At 40.7% G+C, this 26909-nt stretch overlaps 1 protein-coding gene across 1 annotated transcript; it reads left to right on the top strand.

Annotated features, from left to right (window-relative positions):
* Positions 1-1639: 1639 nt before the first annotated feature.
* tlcd4b (TLC domain containing 4b) lies at positions 1640-26622 on the top strand. The gene is made up of 7 exons (XM_031748285.2): positions 1640-2439; positions 6655-6807; positions 11132-11221; positions 17095-17153; positions 21837-21931; positions 22038-22111; positions 22218-26622. The coding sequence occupies exons 2-7, from the start codon at positions 6662-6664 to the stop codon at positions 22564-22566; spliced, it is 813 nt and encodes a 270-aa protein (XP_031604145.1). The 5' UTR covers positions 1640-2439; positions 6655-6661; the 3' UTR covers positions 22567-26622.
* Positions 26623-26909: the final 287 nt, after the last annotated feature.

Below are 26909 nucleotides of genomic sequence, written 5' to 3' on the forward strand. Positions count from 1 at the left end.
GAAGCAACAAAGAGGTCAAACAGTCACCATGCCAAAAGTAGCCCGATGAAGGGGAAAAAAAGGAAAAGAAAATTCAATGGGTTACTTTATGCGTGGTGTCATTACTCATGAATTCACATTTTCCTCCAGGAGTAGCCATTTCTTCCTTCATTCCTGAACCTAATGGAGCTGTTTTCCTACAATCTGTGCAGTATGCTGGTATAGGCTGGATGTATCTTATGTATCTTTTCGGATAAAAAAAGAAAAAAAAAACAAAAGAAAACAAAACAACAACCGTCTGGATTGTCAAACTGCTATATGAAAGGAACATAAGGGTATGCTTGTAGCCTGCTTGCTGGTATTTCACTCTGCCTGGAAACCTGCTTCAACAGTAGTCTGCATCGTTTTTTTCAGCTATGTAACTGAATGATGTCCTTGAATTCAGATCATGGGTTTACCGACATCTCAAAAGAGACTTTTTATGAATTATACTCACAGCATGAAAATCGCATACATTTATTTTTTTTTATATAGAAATGCACACACACACTTAGACATATAGACTTATATATATATCTATCTCTCTCTCTCTCTCTCTCTACATACATATATATATATATATATATATATATATATATATATATATATATATATATATATATATATATATATATAAATGGACACATTAATATAAAAAAAATCCCTCTGCCGCTAAGGCAAAGCAGTTATTCCATTACATAAAAAATATATTGAGCAACAGAGCACTGTATAGCAGACAAAGGAGTTTACTGCAATCCCTAGGTGTGTCTCACCATTAAATTTCCAAAGCGAATCAATCATGCATTTCAAACCTTTTGCCTGTTTGATTCATTTGTAAAGGATGAGACATGCTGATAGCTGCTAGGGCTTTTTTATGTCTTGCCAACAGAGAGAAATCACGCATCTTGCACGTGTAATATGCACAAGTCGATCATTTTCATTTCTTTGTTCCTCAGCACACACTGCCCTCTGGGTACAAATAAAATACACAATGAGTAACTGGGTTTAAGATCATTTGAATCATTTGAATCTTTTTTTACAGAAAGAATGGTTTATTTTTCTTCTTAGATTTTATTTGCATTTCTTTATTTTTCTGTTTAAATATAATTAGTGGGCTAACAGTGTTGTGGTTTACAAATTACAATTAAATTGTATTTATACAGTGCTAAATAATAATTTTATATATATTATTTAGCACTGTGTAAATAAAATTTAATTTGTAATATAGCACAAAATCACAACAAAATTCACCTCAAGGCGCTTAATATTGTAAAGTACAGACCCTACAATAATAGAGAGAACACCCCAACAATCAGACACCCTCTTTAAACAAGCACTTGGTGACAGCAGGAAGGAAAAACTCCCTTTTAACAGGAAGAAACCTCCAACAGAACCACGTTCAGGCAGGGTGAGCCATCTGCATAAAAAGAGTCCTCCACAAACACTGTGACACACTGTGTCAAGGCAAACTTCCTGCAGTCATGTTGACATTCCTGCCTCAGTAAACACGTGCACAGCTGTTTCTCTGCCTCTGATAAAGTGATAATTTGGACTAAACTGTTGAAAAAAGGAGACATGTCCCATATATTTTTTAAAATATCACATTTATTGTATTGTTAGATCTGACAAAGGTTCATTTAAGTTTTAGCGAAAGTGTCATTTTCATTTTTATTTCAGTGCCCTAATAGTCACGTTTACATAGTCTTCCTTTCATAAGCTTTGAAGTAAGGGGCCCTACTCTACATAACATTTGACACATACATAAGGAGTGTTTGAGCTCATATTATTTAATACACCTGGGGTAACTTAAATCCTCATGATCCACTTATGATGGATAGGTTTGGTGCCCAACAGTTGAGCCGCTTGAGCATATCTCAGTCCACTCTGTGTGTGAGAGATGTCTTCTTGCAAGTCGTTAGTCCATCGGCCTCTGAAGCAGAGCAGCATGACTTGCAGACTGTACGTCTCCACTACCTGTGCTGCAGCGGATCATCATCAATCATAATATAGCGTGGCCTTTGTTCCTGGTGGGTGTAACCCACAGACTGTCGCGTAGACTCTTGTCTGGTGAAGGAGTGTGCACGTGTGGGCGGGTACGTACCGACGTCACCACTTGGTCCTTGCTGTCAACGCCAAAATAAAAACGAGTAAAAAAAACAAAAAACTTTTCAAGTAGACTCATGACAGCGGGGAATCGGGGAAAGCCTCTCTTCTCCGGGCTGTAATGGTTGTTCTGCCGCGGCGTTGTTGGTGTAGCAGCGGAGGTTGTTTTTCTTCTTCCCTGAGCTCGCACGGGGAAAGCCTGCGGGCTGCCTCCGATTAGCAGACTTGCTAGCTAACGTCAAGTTGGAAGAAAGTGGAGAAGACACGGGGCGAACGGGGAGCTCATCCGCCTACACAGACGTATGCGACGGATAGCAGGTACGAGAGCTCACCCATCTCCTTCCACCACATCAGACACAGCGCAGACTAAAAGCCTTGCCGTCTTTATTTTACTCAGTTTAGACAGTCCTCCCCCGCACATACCTTAGGACTGCAACAGCTCCCGTGTCCCTCTCTCCTCCTGCCGTGGCGGCAGAAACAACAGGACACGTAGCAGTCCCCACAGTTTGAGCTTTCTTCTGGAGCAACTTTGCTCTCCTGAAATCAGTCCGCTGCGCTTTGGCGGCTTGTTACAATTCGCTCAACACCTCCTGTCTTTGTGTTGTTTAATAAGCTGTGTTTCTCTCCCCCATTGTCAATGAGAATCGTATTTTTTGGACACATTTTTTTTTTTTTTTTGCCATTCTCTTCAGCCGTCTGCAGTGGTTTTACGATGCATTTGCACCTACACCCCATGCCAAACATAGTGGATTTATTTATGGGGGGTATTGCTGTTACATAGATCCATTTTTACTGTAAGCCGAACCCGCCAGTCGCCGCTGAGGTTGTGCGGGCTGCACAATAGTCCAAATCAAAGAAGAGAGGGTTTGCTAAATCTGGGCATTTCTTCCAGCACCATTATCAGTATTCGTGTCATGATCCTGCCTGCCTGCTTGCTTGCTTGCGGGGTTTGGTGTGATGAAGCTGGCCAAGGATTGAGCCTCCAACTCGGAGCGAGCCAGACCCATCCCACTGCTGTAGCAATGCGGTAGACTGGGGGGGCCGGTTTAGATTTCCAAATGAACAGGGAAGGGGGTGGGGGAAGAATTGAAGCCCTATTATTTATATTTGGTCGATATGTCACAGGGTCACGGTTTGCTGACAGCAGCAGGATAGTCCAGCGGACCAAGGTCGGACGAGGATGGCAGAGCACCTCTCCCGTCCGACCTGTCAGCCGCAGTGAGGAGGCTCCGTGCGCTGCTCCTTCCCATGGGGCGCTATGAACCAGCCTGCCAGGTGAAGAATGCCAATGAATTATTCAGGCACATGCTGCATATGATCAGGGTTGCCCGGGAATGTGCGTAGCTGCTTCTGGGGACAATAAGAGCCCACCCCCCCAAAAAGAAAGAAGAATGGCCTGCCTCAGCTTCCCTGCTGAACATGCCAGATTTGAGAGAATGGGGCTTTGGAAAGCTGGAGTGGAGTTGGAGTTGCACTTCTTGCAGCGGCTTTGATTCGTGGTAAATGTGTGTATTTACTGCAGAGTGAAGTTTGTCCTACCGATGGGAGTTTGTGCAGAAGATTACTCCAGCGCTGTAATCATGGGAGACACTGAATTGATGCAGTGTTGCTCGTGGCACTTGGGCTTGGGATGCTTTGGTTTTTTCAGCAGGTTGTTCTTCATTTGGTTTCACACAGCAGCGTATATGCACGGCACTGAACATTTTACTGTGCATGAAAAATGTCGGATACACACGTAGTAACATGGGTCAACCTGCTTAGGTTGCTTTATAAACAGCATGATTTCACAAACTGTACAGCAACTGCGGTGTCTGCCAGTCAAAAGTAACCCTTCTCTTGCACAATACTATTTTTCTGGAATCAGGTGGCTTGCATAACATTTGTTCATCTATTTATATATTTTTAATTGAGAATGGTAAAAAAGACAGTAAATGCATGCCATGTTTCCCACTGTGTTGTAGCCCCGCTTCTCTTGTCGAGGAGGCCAGTTGCTGTAGTTTGAAAAGTGAAATGTTTTCTCTTGTGGGCTGGATATAGGATTTTAGCCACTCATCATTTCTGGGCTTCCTTACTTTTATTTTATTGTTGCAGAATAATCTGAATGAATTCAGTGGGGGATGAGTCTGGACTGCAGGCAGCTTAGCACCTGTACGAGCGTGTGCGGATCCTTGCTGAAACGAGCAAGGCTTTTCCTGACAGACTTAATAGCAGTGTATGATGCTCCAAATAAATACATAAATAAATATTTCCACTAATCTACGCTTAGTGGGTTTTGAAGTTTGTGCTAATAACAAGCTGCACAGTTCCTCTCCTCTGTAGCCCTAAGGATTCTGTGTCCAGAATTTCATAATGAATTCAGGAGTTTCCACTTTGCTTCACTCGATCTTCAGTGAGGCTTGGCCCCGAGGAGGCAGCAACGCTTCTGGGTCTCGTTCGAGTTTTAACTTACGTGTGTGGATGCGGTGCTGAGCTGTGTCCACTGACACAGGTTTTCAGAGTGTTTCTGAGCCCACATAGTGAGCCATTCAGTCCTGCATTACAGCCATTTAGTGCTGCTTTTCAGGCTTGTCCCTTGACTTCACAGGCTTATGTTAATCTTTTAGTAATACTGCGTAGTAAATTATCAAATCCCCCAGCTGGGGTTGGGCTGTGTCCACATGCACATGGTGCACACCTTTGAATTTACAAGACCTGTTTGCCTTGTCCAGGTGTATACGCAGAAACTGAGTTTCTTAAAATCCTTACCTTGGAAGGATTTTAGTTTTAAACATCAGTCACATAAAACATTGTTTATGTGTAAAGAAATGGCAAAAATACATAGAAATGGCTATGTTTACCAAAAGACTTATGCACATGTGGACAGGGCCTTAAATCCTTGAACTGATTAACTACAAAGGCCTTCACAGAGTAGTGACGCTTTTCCTGTCTTCTGAAAAACTCAGTCATTTGAGATCCTCTTTTTAAGCTCAGCTATGTTACTAGTTTTTTGCTTCTTTTTTTTTTTTTGCTGGCAAATATCCGAATGTTCATGATAGAACCGCTATCTGATAGTTCAATTTTTTAAGTACATTTTATCAGTTTTAACATTAAATATTACATGCTTGTTGCAGTTTTCAAGTCAAATATAACATAAAAAATCCAAATGTAAAAAAAGTTAACTCTAAGAATTTAAACTTCTCTACTTTTTACTCAGCGTCCCAGTTTTTTTGGAAACAGGGTGATATCAGGACAGAGTCCAGATCAGTGCTGACACAGTATGTGGCGATAACTGATAACAGGTCATTATGTGAATGCACTTCAGTACCCTCTGTTTCCTGTGAACTTTGGGTCTTTTTTTAAAAATTGTTTGTTTAAACATGCACAATTTGGCTGTAATTGTGGTTGTCATCTGTTGAAGGGGGGAAGCTGAGAAATGCAAATAATTTTTGCTTGCAGGAAACGAATAACAGGAACGGTAACACTCACAAGCTGATAAGTGTCGAGACTTGTAGTGCCAAGTCCTCTTCGAGAAGTGGAACTTCTATAAATGCTATCTGTTTTTTCCACTAAGGGAAGTTCTCAGAAAAATGTCTGAACTCCTTGTTCTTGTTTAACGTAACAATCGATACGATTACAGTCAACTGATGAAAGTCTATAAGGACTCAAGGACTCATTAAAAAAAGTCTTTTTGATTCAGTGGTTTTAGTGAGCGTGGTGCCATTCCCTCGCTGATTACCTGCGGTTTGAAAAGACGGGTTTCTGGTGCGATGACGTGAGTCAAAGTAAATAAATCTCTTAAGCTACTCAACTATAGTCTGTTCACAGTGTATGTTTACAATCTGTAGTTTGCTTAGCGTTCCCTGGAACGGTTTCCTTTTAGTTCAAATTTGCTTTATCATTTTAAGATAAAGTGTCAGCAACATGGAAGCGAGGCAGAATGGCAAAGATTGAGTTAAAAAAAAGAGGTTTAAGCCTAAATGAAGCTGTAACAACAAGCATTGTTTAAGTAAAATACCGCCTGAAATTCTTTATGCAATCCCATGAGCTGAACTTGTTGCTTCATCTTGAAAATCCTCTTTCGCTCAGCCTTTGTTTTCTTCTCAGGGATTTTTTTGGTGTGTCCTAAACAACTCTCTGTAATCCCCTTGCAAAATGTGCATAATAACACAGAGCCTTTCTCTTTTTTTCAGTTCTAAATGCTTAGCATCACATATTCACACCCAGTAACTTCTTTTCTGTTTCTGCCACTCTGTTATCCTTAAAAGCTTTTTACCCCACCCCTTCCCACCGTGCCCTCCTTGGCTAAAGCGCTCATGTCACTTGCATTAGACGGCTCGTGTCTTCAGCTTATATTTTTTCCGTCTGTCTCTTTCCCTTTCCTCCTCTTCTTTGTGCATCGGCTGAACCACACAGTTTCCCCCCGCTCTCACTGCCACCTCAGTTTCTCTTCTGGCACTGCCCAGGATGACTGAACCTGATTGATCGATTGAACCTGTCCATCTGTATCACTCTCTGTGCATCCCCACCCCCTCCTCCCCCCTCCTCTGTGTTTAGGTGAGTGATGGAGACGAGAGAGTTGACCGTGGTAGCTGGTAGCTTTGTGGGTTTCCAGCTTCTCTTCTCAGTGGCCAGCCCGCCGCTCTCCTCCGCCATTACCCCAGGTTATGGACGGCTGCCTCCCACCAAGCTCACTGAATGGAACTCCAGGTACGCCACAGGAAAACGCTGCTCGTAAACAGGCCTTTTCTGTACACCTAAGCTACCTCGTTTTTTTACAACAGCGCTGTGCTGTAGTGCCATTGCTGGTAGTAATGCCGGCACATTTTAAGAGGGAAGGGAACCGATTATGTTGCATTACCAGCAGAATTGGATGTAATGCCTGTGGGAAGAAAATTATGGTGGACGATCATTGGTGAATTTTTTGCAGTGAAGACCGTAATTTCATCATTTGGGCCCAGTAATTTTCAGTGAATGTGAGTTAATTTTTTATTTGTTTTTTGGTAGAAATGCATGGAATTGATTCTGGACTGAACATCAGTACTTTGTTGGTGGAAAATGGGGTATAGCCAGGGATATAACATTAAGAATGATCGATTAGGATAATAAATGTTGAAATATACTGTACGAAAGTCCCTTCCCTCCCATTTCTTAATATTTTGAAGAAGCCATATCTCCTTATTTTTAAAAGTAGTCTTGAGAAATACCTCTCCAGGCTTTCTGAAGGTCTCACAAATGTTTTTTAGGACATTTGTTGCTTTTTCACCATTTTCAGAGGAATGGTTTTTGTTTGTTGAGCTGGTTAACACTGACCTGTGACTCATTCGAGCATTAAAAAAGGTGTTATCTACACGTAATGGACAACTTGGCAAAGGACCAATTTTAAAATGTATGTTTAGGCAGTCTAGCAGTCTATTGCAACAATACATAGTCTGTTTCCATTTCTTTGATGACAGGAATAAAATAGTTTTTTAGTTTAGTTTTGTTTTGGTTTTTTTTTTTTTTTTTTTGATGATTCCCAATGACCTATTTGCCAAAAGCCTGGTGTATTTTGGCATGGTGTGCAGCATGTCCTAACAAAAACTAGAAGTTGTAGGCCTAACAAAAACTATCTACAGCAGATGAAAATGATGAATGACTAAAAGGATGAACATGTCCTTTAGAAACAGGAACACAGGACCTAAGAGATACATCTGTCCCTTCAACTGATCTATCAGAAATGGTCTCAGTGGAAGGGTGGCTATCAAGATGATGTTCATAAGGGAGGAAAATGGGGGGAAAATGGCTGAGGTATGCCAAATTATACAAGAACCACACCGAAAACTAGATCTGATGGAGTGATGAATCCAAATTAGAAATGGCTTTTTCAAATAATTGATATGTACGAAGGAGGTCAGGAGAGAGCTACAACAGTAAAGCCCCTTTTCCATTAGTACCTATTTAGATCCACTCGGCACGGTTAGCAGGGTTTTCCATTAGGTCATAGTACCTGGTACCAGGTAGTTTTTTAGTACCAGCTTAGCCAGGGTTCAAAGCAATCCAAACAGGTACTAAAATGTGATGTCGTCAGACTGAATGCCATCGATGACTGGTCAGTAGCGTCACTCGGTGAGTCATGAGAGCAACTTGTTCACGAAAATCCGCCATTTTTCAAAGTCTGCAACGAAGGAAATGGCTACAAAAACATTGCCGTGTTCCCCGAGTGTGACGAAAAGCTACAGATTAAGCAGCAGGTGTATATTCGCTTCGACGTCCACGTTTGTTCTAGCTCTCATGTTGCATATTAATTATGTTGCGGGACACGCAGATGCATTGCAATGACGACGAGCAAACAAACAAGGTACTACTGGGTTGTAATGGAAAACCAGTCGATCCGAGTCGAGTCATGTTGTCCCATGGCAAATCGACCCGAGTAGGTACTAATGGAAAAGGGGCTTAAGAGTCCACAGCTATCTGTAAAACACGGTGGAGGCTCTGTCATGGTTTTGGCTGCAATCAGCCAGTGAAAACTGATTTATTATTGAAGAAACACAGCATCAGATTTTGATCCACCATGCAATATCATCTGAAAAGCTTCTGATTGGGAACAGCTTCATTTTTCAACATGAAAATGATCCCAAACACAGTGCCAATGCAGGAAAAGCATATCGGGCCCAAAAAAACACACATCAATCAGGCATGGATTGGCCCCCCAGAACCCGGATGTTAACATTATTGAAGCAGGGTGGGATCATCTTGAAAGAAAACAGAAGAAAAGGCAGCCAACATCCAAAGAAGAGCTTTGAATGTCTTTTAAGAAGCCTGGAGAACTATTCCTGCAGACTATTTAAAGAAATTACATGAATGCTTTCCAAGAGACTTCAGGCTGTGCTGAAAAATAAAGGTGGTCAAACCAAATATTGACTTTTAAGCCTGTTGGTCTTTTTCAAACAATTTTTTTAGCTTGTATACTGTATTTCCATGCATGTTTGTGCATATTTCAATAAATTGTAGCACACTTCCCTTATTCATAGCAAAATATAAAGTAATGATATTATAATTATTTTTTGTCATAAAATTGTACAAGTGAGCTGCACTTCCTCAAAAAATAAAAAATCTGTAGCCGCATAATGTTACAAAGCCTTGACCAAGCTAACCTCTGTGCGGTTCTGTTGAGATGAACCTCGATGTGCCTCAGGCCAGCTCATCGTTCTGCACAGCTACAGCTGTGATGTGAACGGCTGGTGGAGCACAGAGTGGTTTAAAGTTTCAAACTTAAACCTCAGGGGTGAGGTTCAGGGGGCAATGTTTTGTAGTTGCGTAACATCTTTCACTGTTTTTATTTTCTTCCTCCATCTGTTTGCTGTAATGCACTGCTCAGAGATAACACTTTCTTCATGCAGCTATGGTTTACATTAGCCCGCTTCTACCTAATTGAAAGAATGGAGTGCACTGACCAAGGAATCCATGACAAGTCAAAGGCAAAGCGCTGATGGCCCACTCTAGAGTGGTCTGCTGTTGTGTAACAGCCAGCTCTCAGTGTGTCAGTGTGCTGTTTATGTAACCACAACTTAAGTGCAGGGAGAGAAGGGAGAAAGCACTTCTAAGGAAAAGCAGTATGGTTGTGAGCAAAAAAGTGTGTCCTCTACTTTTATTTCATGTCTCTTCTGCGTTTCTGTGCTTCCTCTTATTTATTATTGCACATCCTCAAATAGAGTGACTGCATCCAGAACTTCCTGTAACAGAAAATAACTCAGTGGCTAGTCATACTTTTAAGACTGGGCTCATACAGCAGCCTGCCATCGAGCCAGTTTTGGCCAAGGCTCAGGCTGGCAGCTGCAGTCTGTGGATAGAGGCTGCATGGTGACACTGGAGGAATTGTGATTGTGGTAGAGAAGAGATAAGACCCACTGGACCTCTGGAGTATCTCTTCAGTGGCCCACATAACTACTCCAAAGGTCAAAGAAAGTTACTTACTTGAACACAGTGCATAAAATAAATGCAGCTATAATAGACCGAACGTAAAACTTGGGCATAGTCATCATGAACTCACCCAGTAGGTTCTAGTCTCTGCATTTTGAAGCCAAGTGTTAAATTTGGTAAACTATCATGCTGTTTTGTTTTTTGTTTTTGTTTTTTCAAAAATGATCATATTGGGACCAGATATTGGAAATCCAAGAGTCCGTAAACTATATGCAATGCTACCCACAGATATCTCCTGATTGGTCCTAAGTAACAGACCAATGAAAGAGCAGAATTGGACTTTTCTTTTGTTTTGTTTTTTTGAGCTATATGCACAGCAGACGATAATCAAACAATGTCAATGTTAAATAGTTATAATATTCTGAACATACAACATTCTTAAGCACCTTGAGGCAACTGTTGTTGTGTAATGTAATAAAACTGAATTGAATTTAGGGGATTCTGCTCAACTGGCTGCCAGCTGGTTGTATTCCTATAAAACAGGAAGGTTGCCGAGTGCAAATGTAATAGTTAAATATGAATTTCTGTCTATGTAGACAGAAACAGATACATGATTTTGATGATTAGCTGTATTATCAGAAACGGATTGCATGTAATTGGCAACTTGACCCCATTCACTATCAGACTGATTGCAGACTGATGGCGTCTCATGGCAGCATTTATGCTGGGTTTTAGTGATAGTGTTGGTATGTTTGATAATCTCATCTTTCAGCAAAAAATAACTGAAGTGAGAGAACTTTATCTTATTAATGTAACAGATACTGACAAAGTTAAACTTTGAGGACATCATTTGAGAGGATAAATCACAATATATGTTATTGCAATTCTCAACAGATTTCAAAATGTCATGTGTTAATACCATATCATGGGGGGTGATTGCACCTCTAAGGGGGATTGACTCACTTTTGGAGCGAGCTGCACTTTTTTCAGCCCCATAGCTTGGTAAACATGTACACTATGCATGTACGAACAGATGTTTAAAAAAGACTGATGATTGCTCCTGACTGTAAACCTATTAATCTGTTGTCACGTTCACTAATTTGCTCTGGTAATGTGTGTGTGTCTCTCCCAGGTTAGTGTCCACAGTGCACGCGTTGATTGTGGGCTTGTTCTGTTTGTACATCCTGTGGTACGATGACGCAGTCAACGCCAACCCTGTCTGGTAAGAGGAACAGAAAGGAAACACTCATGCATAAAAAAACATCCATGAATATCCTGTCACATGCACGAAGTAAGACAAGATTTGGAGCATGCAGCCATGTGCTGTCCACATACTGTGCAGCCATATAAACCAAAATACTGAAACACTGTTAGAGCTCTGGGTGCTTTTGGAAGAAACCTGTGTTCCCACATCTGCTTTTTCAGACTGGCAGCCGGAACTTTCTCACATGGGGAAGGGGGGAAACTGATGAAGGGATGAAGAGGGAGGTGGGAGTGGTGGTGAAAAATCGTCAGGATTGGTAGTTAATACCTTTTGGCGCGACAGAGATGGCATTGCCTTCATGAGAACGAAAGAGGGAAGGCGAGAGGATGGATCTAACGTGTCAGTGGAGTCTCCAGAGAGTTGTTGATTTGGAGGATTTAGACTTTGATTTTTGTCTTCGCTGTCTTCTCTGCCTTCACTCTCCCCACCAGTGCTGACTCTGTTATTTGGATCAGTGAGTCCTGAAAAAGAGAAATGGTAATCTCTCGCTCACTCTCCCGCTCTCTCTCTCTCTCTCCCATTTCTTTCTCCTTTCTAATATCTCAATCAGTCTTTTGAACACATCTCTCCTCAGCTTTCGCTCTCATTTTTCTCACTTACAACACCAATTCCTTCCTCTCTCTCCTCTTTTTCCTTACCTTCTGTTTCACTTCCTCTGTGTCTGTCTAGCAGACTAGAAATCCCACCAACAAGACTCCTTTTCATAGCAAATAGCAGCAGCTTAGTGCCCCAAAAAAAAACCCCAAAAAGACCCACTCTCCCTTTCCTCGCACCACCAGCCCTCACGACCCCCCCCCTTGCCGGTTGTACATGTCTAACTGCCAAATCAATGCAATGCCTCCCTCTTTTATTCTGTTTGCCTGGCTAGCATCGCTGATGGAGCAAAAAAGGGGAGAAAACAGGAGAGGGTAGGGGGACGGCAGGAGGGACGAGCTCTCCCTCCCTCCTCCTGCTGCTAGTCTTCATCTGCTAAGTGTTCAAGTGCTTAATATCTTACCAACATTTTTGGGGGGTTACAGGCAGGATTTTTCTTCTGTCGCTTCTCTGAGACACCCCCCCTTGAGGAAAAGGTGACAGTCATTTCTCTGCTGAAATAGTTTCTTTGTTCCAACTTTATTTCTTCACTGCTATTGTTGAATTTCTTAAGCTTATCCCCGTCACCCACCGGCACCTAGCCGATTCCCAGAAGTATCCTAATGCCTTTTTAAAGCTCATCTCATTGCAACACCGGAGTGGAGCAAGCCTTAATTCTCCAGTCAATCTGATTGCGTTACAGCATCATTAAGGCCTGTCACACAGCAGCATTGTTCTCTCGGCGCTGTGCTAAATGGTGGCGCAGCAGTCAGAGCCAAACTGTTAGAGGCCCGCTTTGTTTGCAGCTGCTGCTCAGGCTCTTTCAGGTTGTCACTCCGACTGTCAGCACAGCTTCGGCTGTTATCATAATCCTTTCGGTTAACAAGCGCCGTGTCTGCCGGCCTCGCCCCTGCTGCATTTCTTGATTGGCTTATCTGGACTTGAACTTAACATGTGCATGACAGTCTGAGGAGAATGGAGGACTGCATTTCAGTTTGTTTGAAATTTAGGACAACCTGAGATAGATTTTTGACACTAAAGGAAAATAAGCAACAAAAAAACCAAGATAAGGTGAAAGTGCATTCTGTCAAATCTCATCTAATAAATAAAAAATAATATCTAGTCCTTTATAAGTCAGATTAGGAGAGTAAATAGTCAGACAGACAGATTGTCTCATTGTTTGTTTAACAAAACTAAGCCAAAATGCAGATGCAGTGTATAAGAAAATAAGTACTCCCTATGAGTCACCAACTTGTATAACCACCCTTAGCACTAGTAACTTAAACTAGTTGTTTTCTATAGGATTGTATCAGTCTCTCACATTGTGGTTGAAGGGTGTGCTTTCTTTTTACCATGACTCTTTGTTCTCGTGTTGCTTTTCCAGGATGTTTAGTTCAGCAAGTCTTTCTGGTGAGATTTAGAAAACTCAGGCACTAATAGTTATCAGCTTGATAAGTCAAACCAGTTTATTCACAGCGCTGTAAAAGAGGTGGTGTTGGCAGCATATGGGCAGGTCTACTGGCAGGCAGCAGACTGGCATATTGTACAAACAACAACCAAGCTATAATATTAGAAAACTGCAAAGAGGTTAATCACATAATACATGCTCCGCAGCAACACAGTTTTTGCAGCCAAAGCATCAGAGTGTGAGTGTGTATCTTCTGCTATAAAAAACTGCTATATTCATTCATTCTTTCATACATACAGTTTAAAGCACTTTAGGCCATCGGGAAGCCTGGAAAGGCATTAGTGGCTGTAAATGCAGTCTTATTTGTATCACTGCTCCATTATTAAGATACAGGATTAAAAGAGGGTGTTCCATTAAACTAATGTTTTGCTTCAATGTATTCCCATGGTATTTAAATAGGTTTTAGCCGCCTTCTTTCAGCTGCTGTCCCAATGTTGTTTACACTAGTAAACACATTTAAATAAATAAAACAAAAAAACAAGAGAATTTGGACTGTTAAACAGGCTGACTTGCATGTTTTAGAAGCAGCAAAGAAAGGTCCCTGTATTGAGAAGACAGAGGCTTTAGGTGCTGGCTAATAACTCGAATCCCTCGCGTGATCTTGCAGGAATGATTACGTCGTTTAACGGTGAACTGATTGGTCAGTAGGTAATGGTTATGTGCATGTTGATGTCTTATCTTATGCACAACCTGCCTGGGAACAGGTTAGGTCTGCAACACAAGTTACCACGGCAATTTAAGCAGATAAGAAGAGAACTGCATTTGTAACACTGAAAATCCAGAGGTAAACCTCAATTCACTGTACCTAGCAAGGCCCCAAAACCTAATTTATAACACCAGTTTCTTTCCTGAGGAGGGTCAGCATATCATCATCAGCACCCGGTTCCATTTGTTTGCAAGTTTTATTCAAAGAAATGTAACCCTGCAGCTAAAGGATGCTGTTGCTGTTAAGAATCAGTAGAGGTGATGAAAAGAGAGGTCCATCAACTGTTTTTTTTCATCCACCTGTATCCCAGCAGCCCTTTCTTTTCTATGGTTTTGGTAAATTTGTGCATTTTTCTTTCTCCAAACTTCATTCAAATGTGTTTTATTGTTGCAGTTAAAAGGCTTTATTTCTTAGATTTCCCTTAAGGGTCTGCGTGCACAACACTAAATGTAAATATCTGAATGAAGAGTCAAACTAGCAATAGAGCAAGCAAGTAGAAAGCTAATCAAATTCATATAAGATGTCAGTGTTACCAACATCATCCTCCTCATCTTCATTATAAGAGACCTGGAGTTGAGTTTCTTTGCCTCCTGGTTGTCACAGGTTGTATAAAAGTCCTTGAGAATTATTAACCAATAAATTATATTTCTTTCTCTTGATCTTACTGGAATTAATATTTAAATCAAAAACTGACATTGAATGGGACTTCCAGTATCAATCTCATCAGGTGAAAATGAAAAGCGCTTTCTTACATCATAGTTTCACCAATGTGCCGCTATCTGTTTCCCATTCTTGAAAGTCAAAACCTTGAAAATCTGTTTCCCTGAATCTAAACAGTAACCTGTTGAAACACAGCCAGCTAGTTTGTGATTTATCTGTAGATCTAAGTTGTTGATAACTCTGGAATGACTTAATGAAGGGTTGCAGACTAAGACTAACAAAAAGTCTAAGATGAACTGAAAGTCAGACCCTGCTATTTCCATGCTGTCATTTGTCACCACAGCTCCAGATCAGCTGCTGGTGAACATAACTCATAGCCCAAGCATTTCACCACACTTCCCCCACTTTTGGCCATCTGAGACGAAAGTTGTCAGAGTTAAAAAGCGGAACAGTCAATGATTTAGAAGAGAGGCAGTCAAGGGTATGCAGCTGTCACAGAGATAAATGATACAGAGTACAGTACAGACTCTACAGGTAATTCTATACTTTGATGTGCCAGTGAGGATGTTCTACTGAGCAAAGACAAACTCTGAGAGAGAGTTAGCTTTTTTTCTTCAAGTGGCGTTCAATAAGAATATAGAGAGTTTATTTAAGTTTCCTTTGCACTTTTCTTTGAACCACATATAAGCTCAAGGTTCATTCTGATTACAACATATCTGTAGCCCCATGGAAAAAGCCTAGCAAACTGCTGAGTGCATCTGGTGCCCTTAAATGACTTCTACTTCCCACTTAACAGCATATCATTTGGCTTTGAGTGTCTTTTGTATAATGCCTGTTGAGTCAGCGCTATTGTAGCACTTCCTGTTTAAAATTCTACGTATGTCTTTCTGGGCCAAATTCCAGTCAGTTAACCATTCATGAAGAGAGAACGTGAATGTACTGTAGATCTGATTAATCAAAGTTGAGTCACACTGATGAGATTACCAAGAAGTATGTGGATTTTCAGGCTCCCTGACAATCACATTATCAGGCATGATGGGCATTAGCCAACCTGATGTTTGCACGTTGGATTTCTGTCAGAGTGTGAAGAACACTATCCAACAAAACAGGCAGATGCCATGTTTGTCACATTCATACTCGTATACTCATGGAAACAAAAATGTTGGGGAAATGTTAGATTAGTAAAACGACAATGTTTTTTTTTTTTTTTTGTCTTTTCATATAAATACAAATGTTTGAGCAGTAAACTCAAACAAATACTCTTCTTTGACCTGACTGTTCATTTTGGACTGGCATCAATGTGTCTGTGTGTTTCTATCACATACATTTCATTAGATATTAGAATGGTATGGTAAAAAGAAAATCTTAAATGTAACTTGGTTATATCTCCAGATGTTCAGTGCACTTAGTTAAAGTACTCATTTTAAAGTGAGGCAGTCGAAGCTTGGAGATAAAGAATACATTTTGGAAGCAGTGAGCCCAGGGTCATGTTGTTGGTCTGGGTACAGTGTATAGTAGAGCATGTGCGCTGTGCTGCGAGCTCCTGTTACACAAGCAGTCAGCCAGTCATTTGCTATGCGATACTTGTGGCTGATACAAGGATCGGATCTCTATTGAAGCAGACATACCTCCATTGTTATTTTAAACCGATGTTATTTGCAAGGACACTTTAATGGTCAGAGCAGCAGGTCACAGGTTTATGGCCCGAACTACTGATCGCTGATTAAACCGAAATGCTGTCAAACGGGAGGGGAGGAACAAAGAGTGCCAGCATTGTGGATATCTTTTCTGCAGAGCTATCTGTCATGCTATGGATTCACCACAAGCATTGCTCTTGTCAACACATTTGTCTTTATACCACACACAAGAGTATCGCAGCAAGTTCATCAAGGTTAGACAGTCGAACTTAAATGACCTTTCAGTTTTAATCTGCTAAGAAGACGTGCAAGACGTGCAGTATTGCAGACTGTCGATCAAGGAAGCAAGACAACTTAACATATTTAACACATAAACTGAAGCTGCTTCTTCCCGTTTTTAAAAAAAATCAAAATCAGAAACTTTATGAATCCCTAAGGAAATTGTGTGGTTACAGTTTCTCCAAGACACTGTAACAGACTGAGCTAAATTTATAAAATGCAATATATTACAAAGTTACAAAATATTAATGTCTCTAATATATACAAGTAGTTTTATTATATGTAATTTTGACTATATAGGATGTGCAAAACGGTGCAACTATCGCACTGTGTGCTGTGCATTAGGTGGAGGAGTAGTACATGCAGATATCCACAGCCAGCAATGATTTTGTGTCGTTCAGTGGTGCATTTTGGGTAATCTCGGTAATCTCAGTCTCTCACTGATTGAGATTGAGCATTATGGCTTTGTTGAATGTGCCTTCACACTGTATCCTTTGCTTTTCCACAGGGGTGACCCCAGTCTCGTCAAACTAAATGTAGCCATAACCTGTGGTTACCTCCTATATGGTGAGGTTTTACTCTTTCTTCTGTCTTTGTTTGGTTTTTTTGCATATGTGGCTGCCATTATCCTTCATGTGTTACAATACAAGTAGAGCTTTGTATTGTAATCAAGTTACTGTAGAGTCGGATAGTTTAATTAAATGTATATTACATGCTATGAAGGGTTACCTGTGATACATGAATGCACAGGAGCAGACTGTCAGACTGGAAGAAAGTCATTATTTTGTCTTACCGTGTGTCCTTGAATTGGAATTTAAAACGCATCCAATGTTTCCTTCAGAATTCAAACCAAAGGGAGACACAAATACACTTTCTTTTAATAAAAAAGAAAAAACCTGTACAGTAAATGAAAGAATAGTCAGGAGTCCTTCATTCCCTGGTTGCTGCACTCCAGGTCATTTGTGAACTTGCAGCGTTAGTCTTTGTTCTCCTCTGCAGCCTTGGAGAGCTCAGCATTGACATTTTGTAGGTTCTTTACTTTACAATATAAAGTGCCTTGAGGCGATTGTTGTGATTTAGCACTATATAAATAAAAATTCTAACTTGCATAGAATCTGCAGAACAGGACAAAAACTATTATGAAGTTAATAATAATAATGGTAACTTTATTTTTATAGCACTTTTTACAAAATGCTTCAGTTTGAATAAAATAACACAAAAGATAAGCATATGTCTAAAACATACAAACGCATACTTCCATACGCACACTCGAAGAACAAGAACCCAAAAAAATGAGCTGAAGAAGAAGAAAAACTTCTAAAGAAGAAGTTTAGGAGTTTTTGCCTCTGGTTTCAAAATAAGTGTGGAAGTGTGAAAGAGTTAGGAGACATTGATCAGTGATTGGAGACTGAGTGCTCGAATAAGGTCTTAGCAGGTCTGCTACAAAGGCAGAACCTGGCCATGTAGGGCTTTATATGTTAGTAATAGAAAATGTAGAAAGAATTCTGAATTTTACTGGACACCAATGAAACAGAATGGAAGAGTTTTGAGATATGAGATTACAAATTCAAATATTGGTAAAAAATAACACCAAGGTTCTTAACAGGTGACTTGATATTGCTGGATAGCCGGCCAATGTAATGACTGATCTTAGAGAAGCTGTAAGAGCCAAACACAAGAACCTCAGTTTTGCCAATATTGAGATGGAAGAAATTTAAAGACATCCAATGAATAACTGCAGTGAAGCATTCCACGAGATAGGAGAGGCTCTTCAGGTTGTTTGTCTTAACAGAAAAATGCATCATCAGCATAGCAGCGCTCGGAAATCCCTGTTAGAAGCTATTTAATAGATAACCCAGGGGTAACATATATAAAGAAAACAAAACTGGACCCAGGATTGAGCTCTGAGGAACCCCACATATGAGGGGCTCTGATGAGGACATACAGTTAATATGAATTCTGGAGTATCTGTCAGATAAGTATGATGAGACCATTTAGGAGCTAGGCCTGAGATACCAACCCAGTTCTGTAATAAGAATGAGATTATCAGTGGTGTCAAAGGAAGACGTAACGAAGATCTGTCGTGGAAATTGGAAAAAACTCAGATAACAGAACTCCATGACACACTTGGGCAGGTTGATAGACCTGATATAATTGATCTTAACAGAAAAATATTTTTCACATTCAGCCGAGGGCTGGGCAGGAAAACCAGACTGAGCAGGATTAAGGAGTCTGTTTGTGGTGTTAAACAAGAACCTTGAACTGTTTTTCATGCTAATTAAGCCAAAGACTGGTTAGTAATTCCTTCATGAAAAGGGAGTCAATTGTATTTTTCTATCACAGCTTTTCTGCTTCTCTGTTTATTACAAATATAATTGTTGATCTAAGGCAGGGGTCTGCAACCTTTAACACCCAAAGAGCCACTTGGACCCGGTTTCCATGCAAAAGAAAACACTGGGAGCCGCAAATACTTTTTGAAATCTAAAATGAAGATAACACTGTATATATTGTTTTTTTACCTTTGTGCTTTGTGCGAACATCTAAAGTAAGTAAAGTTTATTTATTAAGCGCTTTTCACAGACAGGCAGTCACAAAGCGCTGTACACAAATATTAAAATGAACAATACAATCAATAGACATTATACACAATGTAAAAGATCAAATGTAAAGAATATAAAATACGTAGATCAACAAAAGGCTTGTTTGAACAGAAAGGTTTTTAACTGCTTTTTAAAAGAATCCACAGAGAAACTAAGGTGTGTTGCTTATGAAATCCATGAAGTGCTATAGAGAAAATTACATTTTATTTATGTAATTAACACATTTTGAACTCTTAAAGAAATATAACAAAAGGAAAGACACCCAGCTGAACTAAAATGATCCAAGTAGCAAACAAAAACTGTTGTCAGCCGCCACCCTTTTCAGGTCAAGGCTTTTGGAGCCTTGACCTGACTTTTAAAAAGTAATTGGAAAACAAGCACTATGCTGCTGGAAAAAAAAAAATAGATATTTGCAAAATTCTGCCTAAATATCTATTTTACCTTGTTAATGTGTGTGGCGGGGCGTGGTCTGCAGTGCCGCTGCATGGGAGTCGGACGCACCTGAGCGGCACCCGCAATCGCGCCTCGCCGCCTTAAAGTCTGTGCTCTCTCTGCTGTTGTGTTGTTGTTGGTATATGTCGGGCTGTGAGCTGAAAGCTACAGCCGGCTGTATGCGTACAGCAACCGTGTGTGAAAAGTGGTCAATAAAGAGATGCTGAAAAGCATGTCCATGCAAACATCGTCGGGTCTGCCGTGATATGTTTACAATCAGACTTCTGGTCCCAAACCTCGGCACACAGCGTCTGCAAATCGGGGCTTTCATCTTTACGCAGGACTGTAAGCTGTCGTCTGTGAGGCGTGAGCGGTGTTTGTCTTTAACATAGTTCACGGTGGAGAACAGCTGCTGACATAATGTGGATCCGAAGATCCATAATTGGCCTATCTGGGGTTGAAAGTCTCGATAAATGCACGGCGCGTTCGGCGTGGTACACCGGCTTCCGCGAGTGTGGACGCTTATTTTGAGCGATGAAAAAAAAAGATATAATTTTATTTTTATATTTCAAAATCACAATAATCTTCCAATGTAGAACTACAAGTTAAAAAAAAGAACTAAACACAAATAAAATGCACTTCAGCGAAATACTTCTTCTATTTTCCCAAACCACCCGGAGCCGCAAAATAAGGACTAAAGAGCCGCAGGTTGCCGACTCGTTCTAAGGGAAGAGATTGACATCTGGAGCTAATCTACACAGACTATTAAATCAATGAAGTAAATCGTTGACTTTCAAAATGTAGACATCAAGATTGACACGTAGTAAGAGAGTTAAAAATGTAGCCACTGTGTTCTCATTAAAGATCCTAGACTTTATGATTCTCCTCTTTGAAAACGATACTGGCTGCAAAACTGTGGCAAAAATGATACACTTATGGTGAAACAGTAAATATGGCATACAAAGAGAGTCTAAAGATGAGCCAAGAGTAAAACAACCAACCAGGATGTGCCCACCATTGTGTGCGACTATTAACATGTTGCACCAAATGAAATGCCTTGTGTGAAATTCAGTTAGAGGAATCAATGCGCAAGTTGAAGTGCATACCAAAATGAGCTTGTCAAATTTAACAATAGATGAAGGCAGATTGGGGAACTCATTTAGGGAAGTTGGTAGCAGATTTAGGAGGTCGGTAGATAATAATATAGCAAACTGGATTTTCACAGTCAATTTTGAACAATAGTAATTTGAATGAATGAAAAGAAATGGGAGGAAATGGAACACAATTCAAATTACCCTTGTAAACCGCAGCGATTACCCCACCACAGCCTGAGCGCCTCAGGGCATTCAAGAATTTGTAGTTTAGTCAGCAAAATTCCACAAGGGGGCAGTAGTCCTCTAGTTTGAGCAAAGTCTCAGTGGTACAGAAGATGGTAACAAAACCATTATTAATAATTGATTCATTAGTAAAAGTTCAGTCGTTTCAAAAGAGCAATAACTGCTGGCTTGGGAGGCTGGGCTTTGTCAGGCACGGTAATTAGACTGTTAGGCCTGGGTGCAGAAATTTGTGATGACTATAAATGGTTTCCATCCGCGCCTTTGTAATTACAGGGATTGGTAAAACTGTGGCATCAGTCGAATATGAGATTGGGGAATTAGCAGGGGATTCTGATGCAGCCAAATAACGGCCACGTGAGTGGGTTGGCCATCGTGATGTCCAGAGCAAGCTCATTATCAGCGACTGAACTTTTGAAAATACTAGGAAAGGAAATTGTCCACTAGTATACCAATTTGATTGTTCTCTCAAAAGAATGAGAAATAAAAACATATTACAAAACATAGTCTTTTTGCTTAAGTCCATGAAAATGCTGCATGAGTGCTGTTGGAAATGAATGACCATAAATGTCTCCTTCAGTTTCTTCTGCAAATTCGTGTTCTTTGTTCTTTTGTTCTTTTGTTCTTGTTCTCTTTATCTGCAGTTGCTGTTTTATGACTTGATTATAGTTATGAATGTATTGTCAGCTCTCCAGGTTTTGTAAAAAGTTTTAATTCATCAACAGATGAATTGATCACAAAGTGATTATGTTATGTATGATTAAGTCCTGAGTATTCTGTGTGCGTGTTAGACTCAGCTCAGACTGGGCTTTGTTCTTTTCTTCTAAAGTCAGCTGTGTAATGTTTTGCTAGCTTAATGACCAATGTCTCCACCTGCTCTCTAGACCTGGTGCTGCTAGCGTGTAATTGGAGCACTATGGGGGACAGCTTTTTCGTTTGCCACCACTTGGCGGCGCTCTATGCTTACGGATATGTTTTGGTGAGTGGCTCATTTTTCAGTACGAAACTGTAAACCGGATTCTTGTTGTTTTTGTGTCCTTCTGCTTCCTAAATTCCTGATCATCTGTGTTGTTTGCTCTTCGCAGACCCGTGGTGTCCTTCCCTACTTTGCCAATTTCCGTCTCATTTCTGAGCTATCCACACCATTTGTGAACCAAAGGTGAGTCATCCTCACTTGTGAATATGTACTTGTCAGGATCCCCTTCACACCATATGGCAGACATATCTTGTTCTCTGACATTTCCTAATGGCTCTTTCTCCTCCAGGTGGTTCTTCGAGGCATTAAAGTACCCACGCTCACACCGGTTGGTGGTATTAAATGGCGTTGCTATGGCTGTGGTGTTCTTCCTGGTGCGCATTGCAGTCATGCCATCCTACTGGGCCAGTGTATTTGCCACTTTTGGCACTCCGGAGTTTGAGCGACTGGGCTTGGGTGCCCAGGTGGCATGGATCACCTCCTGCATTGCACTGGATGTCTTGAACATTATTTGGATGTACAAAATCACTCGAGGCTGCTACAAGGTCCTGACTGGGAGAGGAGGGCGAAAGGTCAAGGTAGAAGCAGAGGCGTCATCTTCCTTAGATAAGAAGCACACAAACAACCATACAGACTGAGGAGATGTAGAGCAGAGGATTTGTAGACACAGACAATAAGCATGGAGGGAGGCTGGACAACCAGGAACCTCGCTCTTTTACTAAAGCCTCAGCGTCCCTCTCACCCTCAATCTCAGCCCCTGATCTTCTTGAAGTCAGCTAGTGGCCTGGGCTAAGAGTCCTCAGGTTCTCACCCTGGCACAGGACAAGCACCAGCGTTTGCAACCTTTTTCACTGACAGATTAGTATCCTGCTGGGTGATAGCTTTCAGACGACAAGGTAGAGCTCAAAAGCACACTTTTAACTCTGTCTGTTACTTCTGTCACTACCACCAATCCTCTGTCATCCCCCCCACAGCCTGCTCTCACACTCAACTTCAGCCAAAGCCCAATCCTCTGAAGTGCCTGTGGGAGGGGGCGTGAGGGGAAGGAAAAAAACAGGAAAGCAATAACAGTAGAGGAGCATATCGCCCATTACATTACTGCTTAGCCCCTTCAAAAACAACAAAACAACCATCTCACTCACTTTTGCTCCTGAACAACGCGAGGCTTCTTCTTCTTCATCATTCTCCGTCCACACTCGTGGCCTGCAGTGTGATTAATTCACCCGTCAGACCCGCACGGTGTTTGTGAATCTATAGGGCTCTTGTCTTAAACTCATCAAACCTCACAAAAAAAGAGACAGGAAAAAAAAAAAAACACCATGAATGCCTCTTCTACAGTATCACCTGCTGTGGCCTCCTCGTAACAAGTGGCACCTACCTGTATCACCAGCCATGCCCCTCCAGCCTCGTTATCATTTGGAGTTTCTATGTAAAACACAGAATATGCATGCAGGAGAGACAGAGACTCACTCTCTTACACCTTTCGCTCCTAACAGGACAGTTTTGCCTTTTCAGTATTCTTCGTGATGGCTTTTTTTTTTTTTTAATTTAACACTTTAATTTAACACTTGTCATTAGCAGTCAAAGGAATATCATTTCCATTGCAACCCTCTGCCTCACTGGGAACGGGCTCCATGATCGAGCTCCAGCGTTTTCGTTCTACCTCTCCCCCTGCCTTACAAAAGAGTCTGTCGATCCCGTCCTCATGAATTAATCGGCTGTTTATTTTTTTTCCCTGTTAAAAAAGGAAAAAAAAATGTTTTTATCCTTCAAGACTTCATCTGTGTCAACATTACTGGCTCAGAGGGACTTCTCCCTCTGTCTTCAGAGCTTATCCCAGCCAGTGCAGTGCAGCAGAGCAGCTTTGCTAAACTGCTTCTAATCGTGTCTTTTTGGTTTTTTGGGTTTTTTTTAGTCGGACGCCCCCCAACCCCCCAAAAAACCTCTCCTGCTTCTCCACCCTGTTTTCAGTGACTCTAATAGTGGAAAGGAGTCAGAAGACTTACCCACATTCACTTGTTCCACTTGTTTGCACATGCACTGCATAGCGTGCAATCTTACACACTGTATTCAGTGCCCTTTTTTTAAACACCATGGTGGTGCTTGTCCTTTTTGCAGAATCTGAGCAATAGGAATGGTAGCAATATGCCATTTTATTATTTACATTAGTTTTTTCAAAAATTTTCAGGCAGATAAGAACATGAATTTCGATGGACCGGTCTGCGACAACAGAAAGCAACGTGGCAATCTGCATGATTTACTTTACTGTATAAAATGTATCCTCACTGTTAGAGCATGGTACAATTCACATATTTCTGTGACGCCTTAGTGAATAGGTAAATAGATGACTAACATCTAAATATTCAGTGCATTAATCTAATGCTAAAGGGGTTGGGTGGGGCTGGGCTGGGTATCTTCCAAAATGTGTTGTCCTCTCAGAGCATACTCAAAGCATGTACTACTTGTATTTTTTGATTGTTTCCCCTCAACCTGCATGTCTGTACAGTGTATACGCATACAGTAGGTAAGTTGTGCGTACTGTATGGCTAAGTCACTAGATGTTACCACACTTTCCGTAGGCCAGTTGGCATTACTCGGATTTACAGAATCATCAGTTCTTCTGTCAGCAGATTCTTAACAGCTGATTTCATGACAGACAGAAACGCAGCAGATGTTTCAGGTTTGGGATTTTTCTTTTTATAACAAATCTTGAAATAACAGGTTGCAGGTTTGTACTTTCTTCACTTGAAAGGGTTTTTATTTAAACTTGAGCGGCGTTCACATCCAAAAATTACTGACAGTAACTAGATACCCCTAAAAATCTGCAAGAAAATGTAATTTAATTCATTTTCCATCCTGGCACAAGTTAAACTCAACAATAATTATATAGCGTTTAAATAAAACCTTTTCTCTTTTAGCCTCAGACCCCCCTCCTTCCTGCAAACGCTACCTGCACAGACACACTATGAAGTGTTATACTAGTGGATTTCTCCTTCGAGTCTTTGTCTCGTTGGATCAATGTTTAAAATAGTCTGAGAATCTCTGCTGCTGTTTTCACTGTGGAAATATAAAGCACATTCCCCGTGGGGCTGTGACTCTCCTGTCTTTCTGTCTGTCACCGCTAAGGAGGGGCTACAGTATCTTGTGCCTTTTTAGACAAACGATGGATGTGATGCAGTCAGATTTGAATTAGCATGAACTTTCTAATGTAATATCCAGTGATTATCTCCTCTATATTCCTTATGTATACTCTGTGTATATATATTTTTATAACCTGCCTGCACAATGATTAATCCGGCCAAGTATTATAATCCCAAAGCCGATCCCAGCAGGGGAGCCCGTTTTTTGGGCGGGGTATATATCTGAATGTTGCGAAAGGTTATTTAGTGGCATTGAAATGATCTTTGCATATGTCAAAAATGAAGATAACGGAAATCTTTTTGTTTTGTTTTGTTTTTTTAAACACAAGTTCTTTAAGCTGTACACATAGTGGACGGGAAGGCTAGTGTCTCATTTCTCCAGCCTCCTGAAATCAAAGCTGTGAATATTCAGTCGAAACTACCGAGCACGGGAGACTTTACTGAGACCGGGCCGAGCAGTGATGCTGATACGCTTCTTGTTGTAGCGTATTGCTCTTTTTGGATGAGTTTAGACTGAGACTGCTCTCTGGCACATGTCTCATGCACAATGTAAAAAGGACACAGATGGGATGTTTGTTGTGTGACTCTTTTGCGAACTGGACAAAGAGAGTTTTTGTACCTGTCAGGGTTTTTCTACAGAATATATTTCAAGATCTCTGTCGCACACTTTGGGGCTTTTTGGAAAGAGACAGTGAATGGAATGATACAAGGCTGTGGTCTGTATTCTGTACTAATTATTTTATTTGTTTACAACAGCCAGATTGCCACTATTTGTTATGGCATTTCATAAAGAGAAATTGCTTAGCTGTATGTATATATATCAAAAAGTTAGCAAAAACCATCCTGTGATCAAACTCTTTGATATATTTGGAACAAAATTGCAAGTTTGGAATTGAACCTCCACCAGTTTGCCTGGAATGCGGTTAGGTTGTTTTGCCACATGCTCAACAAGCATATGTTGAAATGAAATACACTTTGGCCTTACAGCTGAGTTTTTCTATTGGGGTCTCAAAATAGACAAAAATTTAGACAAAAAGAATGCTGATATTAAATGGGTTGCTTCTGAGCTGGTGGAAGCTGTATGCTATACTTCAGTTTCTCTCAAGGTTATTTACGGTACGAGACGAAACATTTTTTCTTTTAGTTTTGTCGTTCTTTGTTTTCTGGTTGTACAATGAAATGTAATCGGTTGAATCTGGAAGGTAAAGTTCAGTGATGATCACGTCTCTTTTTTTCCCCCTTTTTCTCCTGTGAATGATTTGCCAGTGTGGCTTCTCCTTTTACATCCTCTGTCTGTTTTTGTGTTTTAATGCAATGCAGTTTCTTGTTATGATCTTGTTATGTTTTCTGGAGATTTTAATGTGAAACAGCCTACACTACACACACACGGAGACGCACGCAGCCTTCGGGGTCCTCGTCCGAGCATTACCTTGTGACTCAGGCTGTTGTTGTCTACAGTGACCACTACTAATCATCACATAATTGTAGTGCTGAAAGCTGAGACTTACTTGAAGTGTTTTTTCTTTTTTCTTCAATAAAGTTGAAAACAGAAAACCAGTATGTTGGGGTTTTATTTTGACTCTAAATTTCTATTTTCATTATGCAAACTTTTATAATATGGCGGGTGGCTACGGGTGCAACTCCTCTCTAATTCAATAGCGCTTCAGTGTACTTTAATTACAATATAATTGTACTGTATATACTTAAACCTGTGTACACTAGAATAAAGTGGTAACAATCTGTTTTTTTTAAATTATACTTTACTTAAATTTACTTTAATTTGTGTTTGAACAGGAAACAAAAGTAAGTTGGACTCACATTTAGTAAAATAAAAGGACAAT

This window comes from Oreochromis aureus, linkage group 4 (genome assembly GCF_013358895.1).
Source record: "Oreochromis aureus strain Israel breed Guangdong linkage group 4, ZZ_aureus, whole genome shotgun sequence".
Classification (NCBI taxonomy): Eukaryota; Metazoa; Chordata; class Actinopteri; order Cichliformes; family Cichlidae; genus Oreochromis; species Oreochromis aureus.